The following is a 15,493-nucleotide window of genomic DNA, read 5'->3' as shown; positions in this document are numbered from 1 at the left end:
CTCGGGGACTCGAACCGAATTAGTCTCGGACCCACTTCTTGATTTGGACACCCTTGCTGGCCTCCTACCCCTCCATACCATATGCCAAATATGGTCATATGCATGGGTGTCATGTCCTCATCAGACGACATGAGCGTCGAAGTCGAAGGTCGACGACGGCTTCAACGGCGATGTCGACGAAGAGATTCTCGTGTTGATAACGTGTTATAAAATATGTCGCCGACGGTTATGACCTTTCCCTCTCCGCCTCTCATGATCAACACAGTAGATGAAAGTAGAGAACAAATAGACACAAGATAGGGAGACTATTCTTTATTCCTCTGAATATTGGTGATTACAACATAGAGTACCCTCGTATATATATAGTCCTGCCAAAATCTAAGAGTTTGATAAGAGCCTATATACAAACGGGCTAGAATTAAGATTCCTCCTTCTCATTTGCTTCTAGGATAGAGTCCGTATGTTTTACAATATTTCTAACATTTGACAGGACCATAGACGTGTTTTCTTTTATATATATATATATATATATATATATACTGCGCTAGTTAGTACCCAGGGTACTGATTATTATTCAGTACCCGAGGCCATCCCCACGCCCGCAGATGACGCACGATCGCCCGCGGCCCGCCTAAGCGATGCTCGTTGATTTTTTCATGGCTGTTGCCTACTTACGCCTGTGTTTCTGGCCTTTTTTTTTGTTTGTTTTTTTTTGTCCTTTGTGTGTTTCTGACCTATTTTTTTTTTTTGGTCGGACGTTTTTTTTGGGTCCGTTGTGCGTTTCTAGCTGATTTTTTTGTTCTTTTCGTGTACATGGACAGAATTCGGTTATGGGGTCATTTTTTTCTGCTCGGCCTCCATGGATGCATATATTTGGCCGTTAATTTCTTTCTACACTGGGTTCCTTCTTTCTACACTAGGTTCCTTGTGATGAATTACTTCTCAACAATGATAATTCATTATCTAAACTATAAATATTATTTTAATTTTACTAAGAATTGTGAATCGGTCCCAGGAGACAATGTTCTCGTAATATTTTACAATAGTACATGATGCTAATCACAAATAGTACCATTTCGTTCGTTATCATAGTTACAAAGATGATGCACAGACATCCATTTGTTTTTGTAGAACTGCAATGATGATGCACAGACATCCAAGTCTTTCATTCTGATGAACTGAAATCTGCATCATTGAGAGCTTTGGATGTCATTTGTAGAATGCAGCAATGCAACACAGCTTTTCTGGATGATGGCCTGTTATCATGTATATTTTCCTATCTGATTATATTATATGTCCCCATTCAGCAAACACTTGGGATGCTGCTAACATTGACCTTCATTTGCATAGCACCCAGACCCGACTTGTTAACACATCAATTAAGTACACAAGCACTATGACAGTCGCTTCTTAAAACACCTGCAATAAGATACATGTATAAAATTCATGAAGTAATTGATTGCCTATCTCAGAGACAAATTCAATAGTCAATAAAAGCTAAGAAAATATTAGCTTGTATTTCTTTAATTTTTTTCCATTGCTAATTTGATCTGCTTGTGCTGAAAAAGCTAGGGAGCCATAGAAACCTCAAATATTTGCGGCCAAACTAGCCTAGTCACAGATATTGTTATGTGTGGCCAGATAAGACTTCCATTATATTTAATCTAGCATAGAATTAGATTAATTATTGATAATGAATATGTACATGCAAAAACCTCTCTATCTTACATAATGAAGTGAGTGAACCATAAAAGCCTCAATATTACCTTATCCTTACAGTTTGGTTAGGAGTCATGAGATAATTCATAACAGAATGGCTGGTTACAAAAAGAAAATGGAAAAAATGACACTGATTCCAACAATAATGGTCCACGCAGTGCTTGAATGAATGAAATGTTTTGTTGAGTCCATGAGATAATTCTGCAATGGATATAGTGAGTACTGGTAAGAAAAAAAAAACATGTATCATACATTTTAATGTATATTTACAGTATGTGTGAAAAATATAGCTATCTTCCAGATGAAAGGAGTGAGGGGAGGGAAAGCAAGAACAACCATGACTATAATGCAGAGGGCAGCCAAGCTTGTTGATTCTCACCTGGCTGCAATGACAGGATCTTGGAGTTGCAGGTAGATGACTACAGCTCAAACCAAAGCATGCTTTCCATGCCAAATATTCAGCAGGGTGATAAAAAAATTCCAATGTTCAGTATAAGGAGTCCTAATATACGGACAAAATAAGGTATATGATTCAATTTTTATTGGTGCTAGGTGCAGAAAGTTTCAGGCCCATGCACTAAAACATCTCCTGATTTCTCCAATGAAGCAAATTATCACTCTGTATTTAACATTTTAATTTATTCTAAGATTCCATAAGCCATGTCAATCTAGCCGATGCCATTCCATATACGAAATCATATTGACCATGTATGAAGGGATCTAACATTAACAGTACTAACTTTTTCTGCCTGTTGACTTTGTTTCATTACTAATTAATGCAGCTACTTTAGTTGCAAATTATTGCATTGAACTTCAAGGTAAATAAGACAAATAGTGCAAATTCAATTCAAAAGGAAAATTGTTACCTAGGTAGAAATGAAATGACTCATTTTTCATAAGGAGGAAGAGCCATAATCTGCTATGAAAAGTGGAGCTGTTCTCAGAGGTAGAATACAGGTGCGGTCTTTACTTTTTTTTAGTGCACTGTATGATTTTGTTTCATTACTAATGCAGCTAGTTTAGTTGTTCAATTCAAAAGGGAAATTGTTACCTAGGTAGAAATCAAAATATAGAGCCATAATATTGAACGAAGTGAACAGGAAAGGAGTAAAAATTTTCTATTTCATGAAGAGGAAATACTTGGAGATGTTTACTTAACTAAGAAAGATTAGTGAACTGGATCATCAAATAAGAAGCAAATCACTGTTGTGAGTATCTGCAGCTCTTTATTCTGAACGCACAGAAAAATAGAGATCAGGATATTAGGACTGAGTGTTCCTACTGAAACATATTTCATATTTGTACTAAAGCATTCTCAAGTGGGCAATAGGTAGAAGATAAAAACAACAATATGAGTAGCAGTTTATTAGATTAAACAAGCAAAAAAAGATTAGTAAAACAGGACAGGAGATCAGGTCTCACAAATGTTGACTGAAAGTAAAAAAAAAAGGGGTAATAATAAGCACAGCTAAACTGAAAAGAAAAATGCAGAAGAAAGGTCCGGCTCCTTGTCAATCCTCACTATACAACCTGTAGTAATCTGTGAACTATAAATATAAATAAGGTATCTCTAAGTAAGCTAAACAATCTGCAGGCTCATTTCATGCAACAAGGAAAAAGACAGAGAACAGAAGAACCGAGGGAAGCAGAGCAATTTGCAGATGGTACAAAAAAACTAAACATCAACATCATCCAAATTAAGGGAATATTTTAGGACCAAACTAACATGATCCAACAATGAGAGCACCTGAAATCACACCTTTTTTCATGAATCGATAGCAAATAACAAGTTCTCCACAACAAGCAGTCAAGATCCGGCTCAACGTCCAAAATTGTCCACAACCAAAGAATAGAGCTCGCGCAGGACCACATCAGCAATAGGACAGGAGAAGGCATAGCAGATAATGCTCATGGCCACCTCACAACAATTGAAACGAGGAAAAATATTTTTGGAGGGAAATTATTTTTGGAACAAAGAAATTGATAATAGATGCAGAAAACAATTAGTGCTCGGGAAAACGAACGATTATAGTTAAGGACAAATTATTCATAATGATTTGGGGAAGGGACATAGGAAATATGAACAGTGATTTCAACAATGAGATGTGATGGTTAAAATTCATCATGACTACAAATATTGGTGCTGCAAATAGGTTTATATGGTTGCAACAGTACAAAGAGCTTTGGTTGCAACACTACAAATGATTCTTAGAGCACAAAACTTAATTTTTACTCTTGTCACTCATCAGAATGCAGAAAACTAAGAAAAAAAATTAGAAAAATCTACTAGATATATTTGAGTACCTACACTCCAAACAGGGTAGCATAAAATGCAAATAAGTAGCAGAGACGACATTGCCAAGTTTTCTTTAACATATTTATGTTCACAAACATTGACCATAGACTCAGTCACTTGAATTTCGTCTAACTAGATTCTCCTTAACTGAAACCTAAACTTAATAGTGCAACAAAAGAAGCATAAACATAGACAAAACTAGCACGCCATCTGAACTGATCCCTCTGGTCGACAATAGACTGAACTGAAGCCAGTTCGACAATAGACTGAACTGATCCCCCTGAAAATTCATAGACTAAACTGATCTTAAACTACCAACCGAATCGAACATGAATATGAGTAGCAGTATACTGAACTGAATAGCAGTACACTAACAAAAGCAACAGAAGCATTAACTATTTGATGTCTGAGAATAGTGCAACAAGAGCAGCAGACAAGCGCACTGATCTGATACATTTCCAACAATAGTGAGCTTAAGTTGTTATGAAATGCAACTGTGTTTTGATATATGAAATATTAATTCGTTGTTCAATATATTAGTTACTTAAGTTGTAAAATGGGTTTTAATGAGTACTGTAGGTGCATGTTTTGATGGGGAGTAGATGGAGGAGGCTGCTTTGATGGCAAGCGCCCGTGATCTGCACTGATAAAAATATGATAAATAACACTGATGAAACTATTAGCTCTAACCAGTAAGCATAATTAATAAATATTCAGAATAAATCGGATTTTGAACACAGGATGGAGATCTCTGGGATCTGACATAGATCATAGGCAAGTAGAATTTATAGATGTGTACACAAGAAGGAAATTGATTTGATACTGCAATCTCTAACGAAACTGAAATATGAATCAACAGCATGTCCAAACGAGCAAAGCAAATAAAACAAAAGGGAAGACAACCTGGGGACTGGATGCCATTGTGGTGGTGGGAGAAGCCAGTGATACAGCCAGACGATGGGAATCAGCTGCTCCGCAGGCCTACTGCGCCTGATCCGTCGCTATCGTGGGGACAAAGGCTGAAGTCGTCAAACATCGGGAAGCAGGACGGGGCGGAGGAGCGCTGCGGAGGGGCCCTGCGGATAAAGCGCCGCCGCCGCCTCCAGTGGAGGAGATGGATGGAGGGAGGAGGACAAGGAGGAGGATCGAGGTCGGAGTGGGTGGAGCTGTATGGTACCGCCAGTTGCGGAGGGGGCGGAGGGCGCCCTCACCGAAGCCACATCCGCTGAACAGAGAAGGAACTGGCGCTGCCCATGATTGGAAAAAAAAGGAACACTCCACGACCGAAAAATAAAAGGGTGAAATGAAAAAAAGCGGAGGAAAAAACCAACGGGGGACGGGACGTGGGGCGCCGGGATCACGGCAAAAGGAAGGCGGGGGAGGTCACGCTTGGGTTGGGTGGCTTGGGTACTGAATATTATTCAGGTAAACATATGAACTTCCATGATAAAAGTTGAGGCAGATGTTTTCTATATTAGTAGATATTAAAGACAAGCTTCTTAAAGTGATTTCTTCGAATCTATGACAAAGTACATTCTAAAGCATAAAACATGAGACCAATCAAACCAATTAACAGCAAGTGTCCCTAAACGTAGTTTAAAAAGGACATAAAAAAGACTACTGAGATTCGTAAGACATCACATGCTGCGCATATAACCAAATCATTTGAGGTTTGGAAGTAATAAAATACCCGAGATAAAAAAAGGTAGCTAGTTAACATAAACAAAATAATAAGCAAGAAAAAAAAATCAATGATGTCAATTACCTCGGGCTGAGGAACAGATTGTCCCACCTGTGGCAAGAAACCACCATTTTAGAGTTCCATATTTAATAGTTTTTATATTCAGAAAGATGAGTCCGTTAAAGGAAGAATACCTCTATGTCTACCCCGGTCAGCAAATACTCATGTGTTGTTGGAGAATTTATCCGTGCAACCTTCCTCCTAATTGACGTACGGCTATCCCCCTGAGCACCTCTCTTCCTTGGATCCGGTGTAGAAGTTTCTACCCAATGCAGATGACAACCTCTTGTCTTGACGTAGTGGAACCTCGAACCTAAAAAGAGAATCAACAGATTAACAAAAACCAAAAGGGCAAGGCAGGTCCAACACATGAAAAAGGCACAAAAAGTTTTAACATTTACCGACCTCTGTTGTGTGCTCTCTCAAATACAACCCTTTCTGTTGTGTGCTCTCTCAAAAACAACCCTTTTTGGGTTATCAGGTATCTTATCGACCAACTCCATCCAATAACTGAACACATTTAGTCAAAATCATTTTAGAATACCACATTTCTGTCATGTACATCGTATATTTACGAATGCACTCAAAACAAGAATGCAGTTGCAACTGGCTCATTATGTATTCTGGAAATGAGAGTCCAAAAGGAAATCAATATAACAGGGTGAGATTGTGAAAGAAAGAACCTTTTGGATGAGTGTCCGGGGCCTTGTCCGGCATGCACATCATCTGTGGCAATGGTGGCAGTGACCGATGATCTACAGACGCATAAATTTAATAGCTTAGTAAAATTATAATTATGCCATAACTACTAACATAAGTCAAGGATCTCAGGAAAGAGCCACTGGCGCTAGGCAAACTATAGCATGACAGCATGAATGTTAAATGCCACCATGTACCAAATATGAAATACCTATATACAAATTGATGTATATAGATATTTGAAACTAACGGGATCAGTCAGTCACACACTAAGTGGATAAGAAATCACTCCCTCTACCCACATATGTTAATTAACAACTAGATGCACAAAACTGGTGTTTATGAAATAAGCTCTAAGCATCAGAATTGGAGGTGAAAAATTTCCATCTGTGAATAAATTCAAAATAAGTAATATGTTGGCATATCCATATATAATCTCTGATGTTTTTTTATGAATCTCTATAAAAAAGAGATGTTCAATCATCTGTACTATAGATAAGTAGACTAATTTATTTAATAATTATCACACAATGGCACTGCATATGAATTAAACAAACAAATAAAAATGATTAGATCTGTTAATGCACCATTATAACTCCCAGCTACGTATAGATGTAAATATGTAATGAAAAAAATATAAAAAGATCAATATCTGACATTGATAAGAATTAAAGAGTCTTGTGATTACTTTCTCAATCCTATTCTGTAGCCTAGTGACTTTGCAAAATCAGCAGATAATGCGAAAGTTAGAAGCTCTATGTTTGTCCCACTTCAATTCTGAACGTGCAGGCGGCACTACAGTAAGAACAGACAGTCTGACGACCCCGCGGAACGAGATCCTCTACAGTTGCCCGGATGGACTTGTGTCTGCAGTTATTCATCCACGCCGTTTCTATCTGATCCAACCGTCAGCTCAAAAGAAGCTAATCTAACAGGCCTCCAACCGGCCTATGTAAGCCCATCCCGCACGGCTCTACCCCTCGCGACTCCGACCTCGGCCTCCGCCGTCGTTTCTCGTTCCCTAGGCCAGGCCACGCGGCTCCTCCGTCATCGCCGGGCGCATCACCTGAGCGCCGCAGGTGCTCCCGTCTCGTTAGGTGCGACACCGGATCGGGCTGCCATCCTCATGCTCACCCACCGAGCCCTACTAGCCATGGAGCTCACACCGCCCAGCGTGGAGCGTGCAGCTCACGCCAAAGCCTGGCTGTTCCCTCTCTCGCGCCGGCGCCGCGGCCATGTTGCGCCCGTGCCGGCCATGACCATACTGATTGACAGCTCGAGCTCGTGCCCCCGACCATGGAGCTCGCGCTGCAGCCAGATGTTTCGCCTGCGCCGGCCATGGGCCCTGCTGCTCGAGCTCGCGTCGTCGACCAAGGAACTTGCGCCGTAGCCTTACCGTCGCCTCCTCCGCGCTCGTGGAGCTCACGCAGCTGTCCTGCTTGCGCCGTGCTGATATCGAAGCCCAGCGAGCAATGTGGAGACAACGCAAATGCTCTGTCGTTGGATACCACTGAACGGCCAGATATCGAGCGACCGCAGAGACAAGTCGAGCTGGCCAACTGCAGACGACCTGGTTCCTCCGCAAAGCCACCATGACCGCCTTCACCTATGACTGAACAAGAACAAAATTATGAGAAATTACCATTGGGTAAGGCCAATAGGATTGCCACAAATGACTAATCGAGACCATATTTAAAAGATGAGGGGAAGAGATAATTTCCGAAGACTTGATGTCTACCCAGTCTAGATGGAGTCTAGATGGAGAAGGGTGCCTCAGCATATGGATCTGGATCATGGGAGAGTTGCAGGACGCGACGATGTCAGATGAAGATGCGGGGGGACAGAATGGAATACCTGTGCGCCACCAGCACTGCAGGAGCCATGGCTGTGATAGCTGTGGTTGGATCTCATCGGGCTCCACGCTCCCCAGCAGGCCACATGAATGTCGGCTGCTTGGCCTCACCGGCATTGGACCAGATCGCCAAGGTCAGTCCCGGCACCTGCGCCTCGCGGACCCAGCCCCAACCTTGCAAGTCTGCTTTGTCAACACCCTGCGACCTGCCTCCGGAGGGGTGAGGGGTGGCGCCGATGGGTGCAGGGTGGTGCCGCGCCGGAGGGGTCAGGGGCGCGGCGCCGGTAGGGTTGCGGACGGAGCGAGCTGTTTTTTTTTTTTTGGTGAAACGCCGAGCTGATTGGTATTGAACCGCAGAGAACGTGCGCAGTGGGTTGGGGAGCGGTTCCAAAATCTGATTGCGAGCCGGGCCGGGTCATCGAAAGGCCGGGCCGGGTGGCTGAGCCGGAAGGCCGCCCCAAACCCCTTGACGTAGGTGCCTGAGTTTGCGGAGGACGGTGAGCCAGGCGCGCGGTTGGAGGCTCGGGTACTAATTAATATTCAGTACCCAGGATATAACATAGAATATCTATATATATATATATATATATATATATATATATAATACGAGCTTGTGCTAGTAAGTTTTATTGTCTTGATCGTCGACTTAAGACTAGTTGTTATTAGTAGGAGGCTTCAATTTTTTCTTTTATACATAACTAATAAAAGAAAAAAAATAAAGGGTGCTGCTACCATATAGTACCAATCTTATCACTAGTAGAGCCCAAACGCTGGCCCACGAAATGTTGCTCCGCCCACCTTATCGCTAGAGTGTAGAGCCCAACACTCTGGACGGTCCAACTGCAAACGCCAGCCCAGCTACCTACCTTCGCCGCCGTCCTGCCTCATGCGCCTGGGAGACCGCCATGGCCAGGCTCGTGACCCCTCGCATCTTCCGCCGGCGCCGGCGCCGGCGCCTCCGACTGCCGACCACCCTGCCGTCCCTGAACCCCGCCACCTCTCCCTCCCCCTGGTGCAGTCTCCGGCTCTTCCTCCCTGTCCCCTCTCTCTGTCGCTGAAATGAGGTAAAAAAAAAAAACTGAACCGACGTATCGATCCTGCTCGATTAAATCCTGTGGAAGAAAGGGCGGTTTGGTTGGATGCTCCCACGACTCAGGCCCGTCTGTTTCTGCTTATAAGCGGCTTGTCGGTGGAAGTAAGCGAGAATCCCGCTAAACGCTTTGATTATTTTTATCGATTCTCGCTTACGTGGTAAGCCGCTTTAGAGATTTGAACTACTAGAAGTGAAAAGTGAGAAGCGAGAAAATCTTCGCTTAGATTATAATCATGCGTGGCCAGAGCGGAAACAAGCGTGGCAGGTGCAGGTGCAGGAACACTGGAGCACATCGCGGCGTCGAGGTTTTGCCTCCTCGTCTCTCACCAGTCACTCTCACTTCTGATGAACTGTAGGAACCGGTACGCTTCTTTTGTATAATAACATACTAGTAGTACTTTCATTTTTTTCTATACCTGACAAGGTTAATAGGCTATCCACTTTTTTGTCCCAAATTGAATGTCACAAGTTAAACGCCGTGTCATTTACAATTCGAACTGCCCACGCTCTGATTCAGTGGACACAAACTATGCTAGTCATTGAACCGAATCCTGTGGGCTGGAAGGACATATTCTCGACTCTAAATTCTGCTAAGAAAACTTATGTATTCAGATTACTAACTATACACGCATCGAAAGCTTGAAACAAGGGGCAACGTAGGTCTGTATTCAGATTACTAACTATACACGCATCGAAAGCTTGAAACAAGGGGCAACGTAGGTCTGCATTCAGATTACTAACTATACACGCATGGAAAGCTTGAAACGAGGGGCAAGGTAGGTCAACATGATGATGTTCTTTCGTCAGTTCAAGATTTCTGGGTGGAACTGATTCGGGTAGTTAGTTTCATGTCATGATGATGACTTAATTTTCTGGGCATCTCGGCCACAGTAGGTATGTGCCAAGTAATGAAGACGAAGCTCTGCATCAGCTCATCCGAAACAGAAATCTTTGCATAAAAAGGCTTGAATGAGTTCATGCCGGAGGCTGCTGTGTCAGCTCTGGTTGCTTTCCTGTAGTTGCAATGCTTCAGTTCTCCTTGTATTGCTTCGTTCATGTAACCCTTGGTCACTTTACATTTTCAATATTACTTGTTTAGCTGTACTATCATATACTTTAATGCTTCTGTATGCATATACCCATTCGCTTTCACTCTCAAGATGCAAATGTATAGTAGATTTGGAAGCCTGAGTTTATTAATTAGGAGGATTAGTTTTTTCTCAAAGGAACTGCTCGCTCTGAAGTTTAGATAAGGGTTTTTTCATATTTGGATTCCTAGAAGTTTTTCCCCCTTTAATAGAAATTTCAAGATTACCAACAGGAAGAAAATTTAGGGACATAAAGTAGGCTTTCCAATATTTCACAACTTTCATAACATAAATTCCAATTGGCCTCTACAAGGTGTGGCTATTGTCGATTCTTTCTATTATTATGGCCATGTGTTTTGAATGTCTTTTAACAAATAGCTTAGAATCTAGAGGACCAGTAAATGAATAAAAATAAAAGTAATGCAGCACGATCAGTAGCGTCTCCAGCAAAAACACTGGCACCTTGTGAGGCTGCTATTTTTGGGACAACTCAACCACTCTTTTGCTCCTTTTAGTCCAATTCTCCAGGTAACCTCACCCACAGATTCCTTTAATACTCCCTCTTCCATGATTTCATGATCATTTTCCATGGTCCCTAACTGCTTACTGCCTAGGATGCTGAGAATGCCAATGCGTTCTGTTTCCATCTATGCCATCCTTTTGTTTCTTTCATGTTCATTCAGCTCGATGCATCTATGTGCATCCCGCAACAGCCTTGTCCCCGGCAAGCCGCTCTCCCCAGGTAACACTCTTGTGTCCGATGATGGCACCTTTGCCCTGGGCTTCTTCTCCCCATCCAAATCCACCAAAAAACACTATTACCTTGGTATATGGTACAACAACATCCCGCAGCACACCGTTGTGTGGGTTGCCAACCGTGCTGCACCAATCAGTGATCTTTCGTCTGCAATGCTCGCCTTGCACAGTAGCACAAACCTTGTCCTGTCTGATGCCAATGGCCGTGTCCTTTGGAATTCAAACAACAGCATTGCCATCAGTCCTTCACCTGCCATCACCGTCTCTGCAGAAGCCACACTAGAAAACACCAGAAACTTCATCCTCTTGGGCAACGTTAACCACACCACACTATGGCAGAGCTTCGACCATCCCTCTGATACTCTTCTGCCTGGGATGAAACTCGGGATCAGCCACAAGATGCATCCAATACAACACCTCATTTCTTGGAATGGCCTGCAGGACCCATCCCCTGGGGTCTTCTCCTATGGTGCAGACCCCAACAGCATTCTGCAGCAGTTCATCTGGAATGGCACAAGACCGCACCATCGAAGCCCAGTGTGGACTAGCTATTTCCTTCTTGGGGGCTACATGGACAACCATCATTCTACCATTTACATGGCGGTACATCGTGGCGCCGATGATGAAGTATACATGTCCGTCGGCATGCCGATTGACAGCTTGTCTTTGCTGATTAGAATGGAGATAAATTACTCAGGCAATGTAAATATTCTAAGCTGGGACGGTAACATGTCAGTATGGACAAGCTTGTACACACAGCCTGCACATAAGTGCAATGAGTATGATTACTGTGGTCCTTATGGTTACTGTGACAACAATGGAACTGCCCCAACATGCAAGTGCCTTGATGGTTTTGAGCCAAATGATGATGAAGGATGGGTCAGTGGCAGATTTTCACAGGGATGTCGCCAGAAGATGGCACTAAGATGTGGTGGACATGGTTTCTTGACCTTGCCACACATGAAGGTCCCTGATCATTTCATCCTCCTCTGGAACAGAAGCTTTGATTAGTGTGCAGCTGAATGCTGGAGCAACTGCTCCTGTGTGGCATATGCTCATGCCAACATGAGCACCAAAGGCATCAATGGCGATGACACAAGGTGCTTGATATGGACTGGGAAGATGATTGACATGGAGAGGTATAGCCAAGGAGGGGAGACCCTCTATATTCGGATCAACAAATCAAGCGGTATGATTTATTGCTATTAATTGTATGTTTATCTTCCTAGATAGGTTTTTGACTCTTCCTGGTAAAGTGAAGAGCGATCTATATTTGTGAAGCATTAAACTAAAGGAGGTGTTGCATGAGAAATAGTCTGTGGAATGGAAAGAATTTGTTGATTCTCCATGAATTAGTTTTTGCAGGTGACATGACAAAGACCAAAACCCTAGAAATTGCACTGCCAGCTGTGACAAGTTTCCTTGTATTCATATGCATAGGGGTTATTTGTACTACTGGTTTAGAGGTAGACAAGAGAAATATTTTCTTCCCTTTTTATTTGCTTTCTCTAGTTCTTGCAAACTGGAGAAACTGTATCAAATTCCCTGTGTTCCTTTCAGACAAACAAGGAAGTACAGACATCCGGAATAGACTGATGCTAGGAGATATGAGCACTGCTAATGAAGGTGCTGGTGAAAGTGTAGAATTGCCATTATATAGCTTCAGAGAAATTTCCACTGCAACAAATAATTTTGCTGATTCCACCATACTTGGACAAGGAGGATTTGGTACTGTTTACAAGGTAAGCAAGGCTTGTGCTGGTAACCTTCGGTGGTTGGAGTGTAATTTCTAACATTCCAGAGCCTTTCATTTATTCAGGGGACATTGGGAGATAAGGAAATCGCTATGAAAAGGCTTTGCAAAGGTTCTGCCCAAGGGGCAGTAGAATTCAAAAATGAAGTAGCTCTGATTGCCAGGTTGCAGCACAGAAACTTAGTTAAACTTCTAGGTCACTGCATTCATGCAAATGAAAAACTATTGATTTACGAATACCTTCCTAACAAAAGTTTGGATGTCTTCCTGTTCAGTACGTTCTCTTCACTTCTTGCAAAAGCTCAACATTTGATGAAAGAAACATGTACCACTGATAAGAACTTCATTTGATTCTACCCTTGACAGGTGCTGCAAGAAAATCACTGCTTGATTGGCCCACAAGATTCATGATAATCAAAGGTGTAGCTAGAGGCCTTGTTTATCTCCACCAAGATTCAAGATTGACAGTAATTCATAGAGATCTCAAAGCAGGCAATGTGTTGTTGGATGCTGAAATGAACCCCAAAATATCTGACTTTGGTGTAGCCAGGAGTTGCAGTGTCAAAGAACAACAATCAAGTACCAGCCGGGTCGTTGGAACATTGTGAGTGATTTCATACGTGAAGTAATTTTGAAGCAACACACCATTGTTCTTGAATTAATTAGTTAAAATTGTGATGTGTGCTCATCTTCCAAAAAGTGGCTACATGGCACCAGAATATGCATTGGAAGGCATCATTTCTGTCAAATCTTTTTTTTCGCGAGCGGGGTTTAGCTCGTATTTCATTAAGAAGGCAGGAGTTTAAACGTTACAGATCGGCACAATCTCATTAGTGAGACACATCATTTCTGTCAAATCTGATGTTTATAGCTTTGGTGTTATGCTTCTGGAGATTGTGAGTGGCTCAAAGGTCAGCTCGACAGGCCCAGTCACAGGCTCATCCAACCTTATAGCTTACGTAAGTACTTTCAGGTTCTCAAAAGTTAAAACTTGACCCATATGAAATGCAAACATTGACGTGATCATTGACTCAGGCATCGAGATTATGGAAGGATGGAAACATGCGGAACTTGGTTGATCCATCGATTGTTGAGAGCTGTTCACTTGGCGAAAGTCTACGATGTATCCACATCGGACTCCTGCTGGTGCAAGACAACCCAAATGCTCGTCCACTAATGCCATGGGTGGTCTCGAGCCTCGATAACGAAGGCATAGAGCTCCCACAGCCTAGGGAGCCTGTATACTTTGCAAGGAGGCATTCTGAAACTGGTGGAGCAGGAGCAGGACAAAGCTACGTAAGTGATATGAGCCTCGGAACACTGGAGGGGCGCTAGAGGTGATCATGTACTTCCTCCGCAGATTTCAGCGCTTTGTACAACCATATCGAACAGAAACCAACACTGCTTCTGAACAACTGTGTTACAAGGGTAATGCATCGCCTTTCAGCTGCAGTAGAGAATAACTGGAGAAAAATAAACACCTCACATCCCTAGGGTTGAGTGACCTTTCATACAACTGTGTTACAAGTTAAGTCAAGTACAGCATATGTATCTGAAATTGTTGTTAAGTAATCTGATGCTCTCTTGTGTGAACGCACGGCAGGGACAGGCGGCGCCGAAAAGGGCTCCCTGCTATTGCACTGTAGCAGCTGCAGGGGTAGACGCCGAATGGCTCTCCTGTCGCACTGTAGCCACAGCAGGGGCAGGCGCCAAAGTCAGCTCTGCTATCACATCTAGTCACTGTAGCAGCATGGCAGCCTGACTTGTCTGTGTACTAGGATTAAATGGGTAGAGTTGTATATATAGTTTGCCACTGCAACTCAATAAAGAGAGCGAATTTAGTTTGCCATCTCCTCTGCAGAACTCCGGCCAACGCTGGTGCTTGTAGTGTATGTGTGTGTACTCTGTTCTCCCTTCCTTCTTCTACCTCTAGCCATATCGTGTGGTCGCCAACGACAGTCTGTGGTCGGCAGCCCTGGTGAGTGGTCGGCTCACCCGTACCGGGGATCTAGTGGGCTAACAAGTGGTATCAGAGCCGTACAAGCGTCGTCGCCGGACTAACCGCTGATGATGACGGACGGTTTAAAGATGGACAACAGCAGCGATGTTGCTGTGGCTACCTAGCCATGACAGGAGGTCGTTGTGCGCACGGTGCGGGAGGTTAGCGGCACCAGTTGGTCGACGCTGACTCGCACCAACTATGACGAGTGGTCGGTGACCATGAAGGTCAAGCTCAGAGCCCGACGGCTCTGGAACGCTGTTGACAAGGGCACCGACAAAGAAGAAGACATGTCAGCGTTGGAGGCTATCCTCGCTGCTGTGCCAGCGGAGTACAGGGAGCCGTTGGGGGCGAAGAGCTCTGGTAAGGAGGCGTGGGAGGCCATTGCGGTGATGCGCATCGGGTCCGACCGCGCAAAGAAGGCGACGGCCCAGCTTCTGAAACAGTAGTACGCCAACCTCAAGTTCAAGGATGGTGAATCGGTGGAGGATTTCTCC

At 43.3% G+C, this 15,493-nt stretch overlaps 1 protein-coding gene and 1 pseudogene across 17 annotated transcripts; one reads left to right on the top strand and one right to left on the bottom strand.

Annotated features, from left to right (window-relative positions):
• Positions 1–986: 986 nt before the first annotated feature.
• LOC136476393 (uncharacterized) lies at positions 987–8,665 on the bottom strand. 17 transcript variants are annotated; one of them, XR_010763574.1, is made up of 9 exons: positions 8,310–8,665; positions 7,852–8,067; positions 6,440–6,511; positions 6,162–6,266; positions 5,891–6,069; positions 5,781–5,807; positions 2,879–2,950; positions 2,586–2,635; positions 987–1,920 (listed from the first exon to the last, which is right to left on the bottom strand). XR_010763574.1 is itself a non-coding variant. In XM_066474216.1 (8 exons), exons 1-7 carry the CDS (start codon positions 8,422–8,424, stop codon positions 2,888–2,890), a joined length of 777 nt encoding a protein of 258 aa, XP_066330313.1. In that variant the 5' UTR covers positions 8,425–8,665; the 3' UTR covers positions 987–1,920; positions 2,879–2,887. The 17 variants fall into 17 exon arrangements, 7 of the variants coding, with proteins under 7 accessions (XP_066330313.1, XP_066330312.1, XP_066330309.1 ...); XR_010763573.1 differs by lacking the exon at positions 2,586–2,635 and adding an exon at positions 2,099–2,160; XR_010763572.1 differs by lacking the exon at positions 987–1,920 and adding an exon at positions 1,996–2,160.
• Positions 8,666–10,673: 2,008 nt separating this feature from the next.
• On the top strand, positions 10,674–14,585 carry LOC136472067 (G-type lectin S-receptor-like serine/threonine-protein kinase At4g27290; annotated as a pseudogene).
• The last annotated feature ends 908 nt before the right edge of the window (positions 14,586–15,493 follow it).

The sequence above is a fragment of the Miscanthus floridulus genome, chromosome 8 (genome assembly GCF_019320115.1).
Source record: "Miscanthus floridulus cultivar M001 chromosome 8, ASM1932011v1, whole genome shotgun sequence".
Lineage (NCBI taxonomy): Eukaryota > Viridiplantae > Streptophyta > Magnoliopsida > Poales > Poaceae > Miscanthus > Miscanthus floridulus.
The sequence above is the reverse complement of the archived record's forward strand: the minus strand, read 5'-3'. Positions and strand labels throughout refer to the sequence as shown.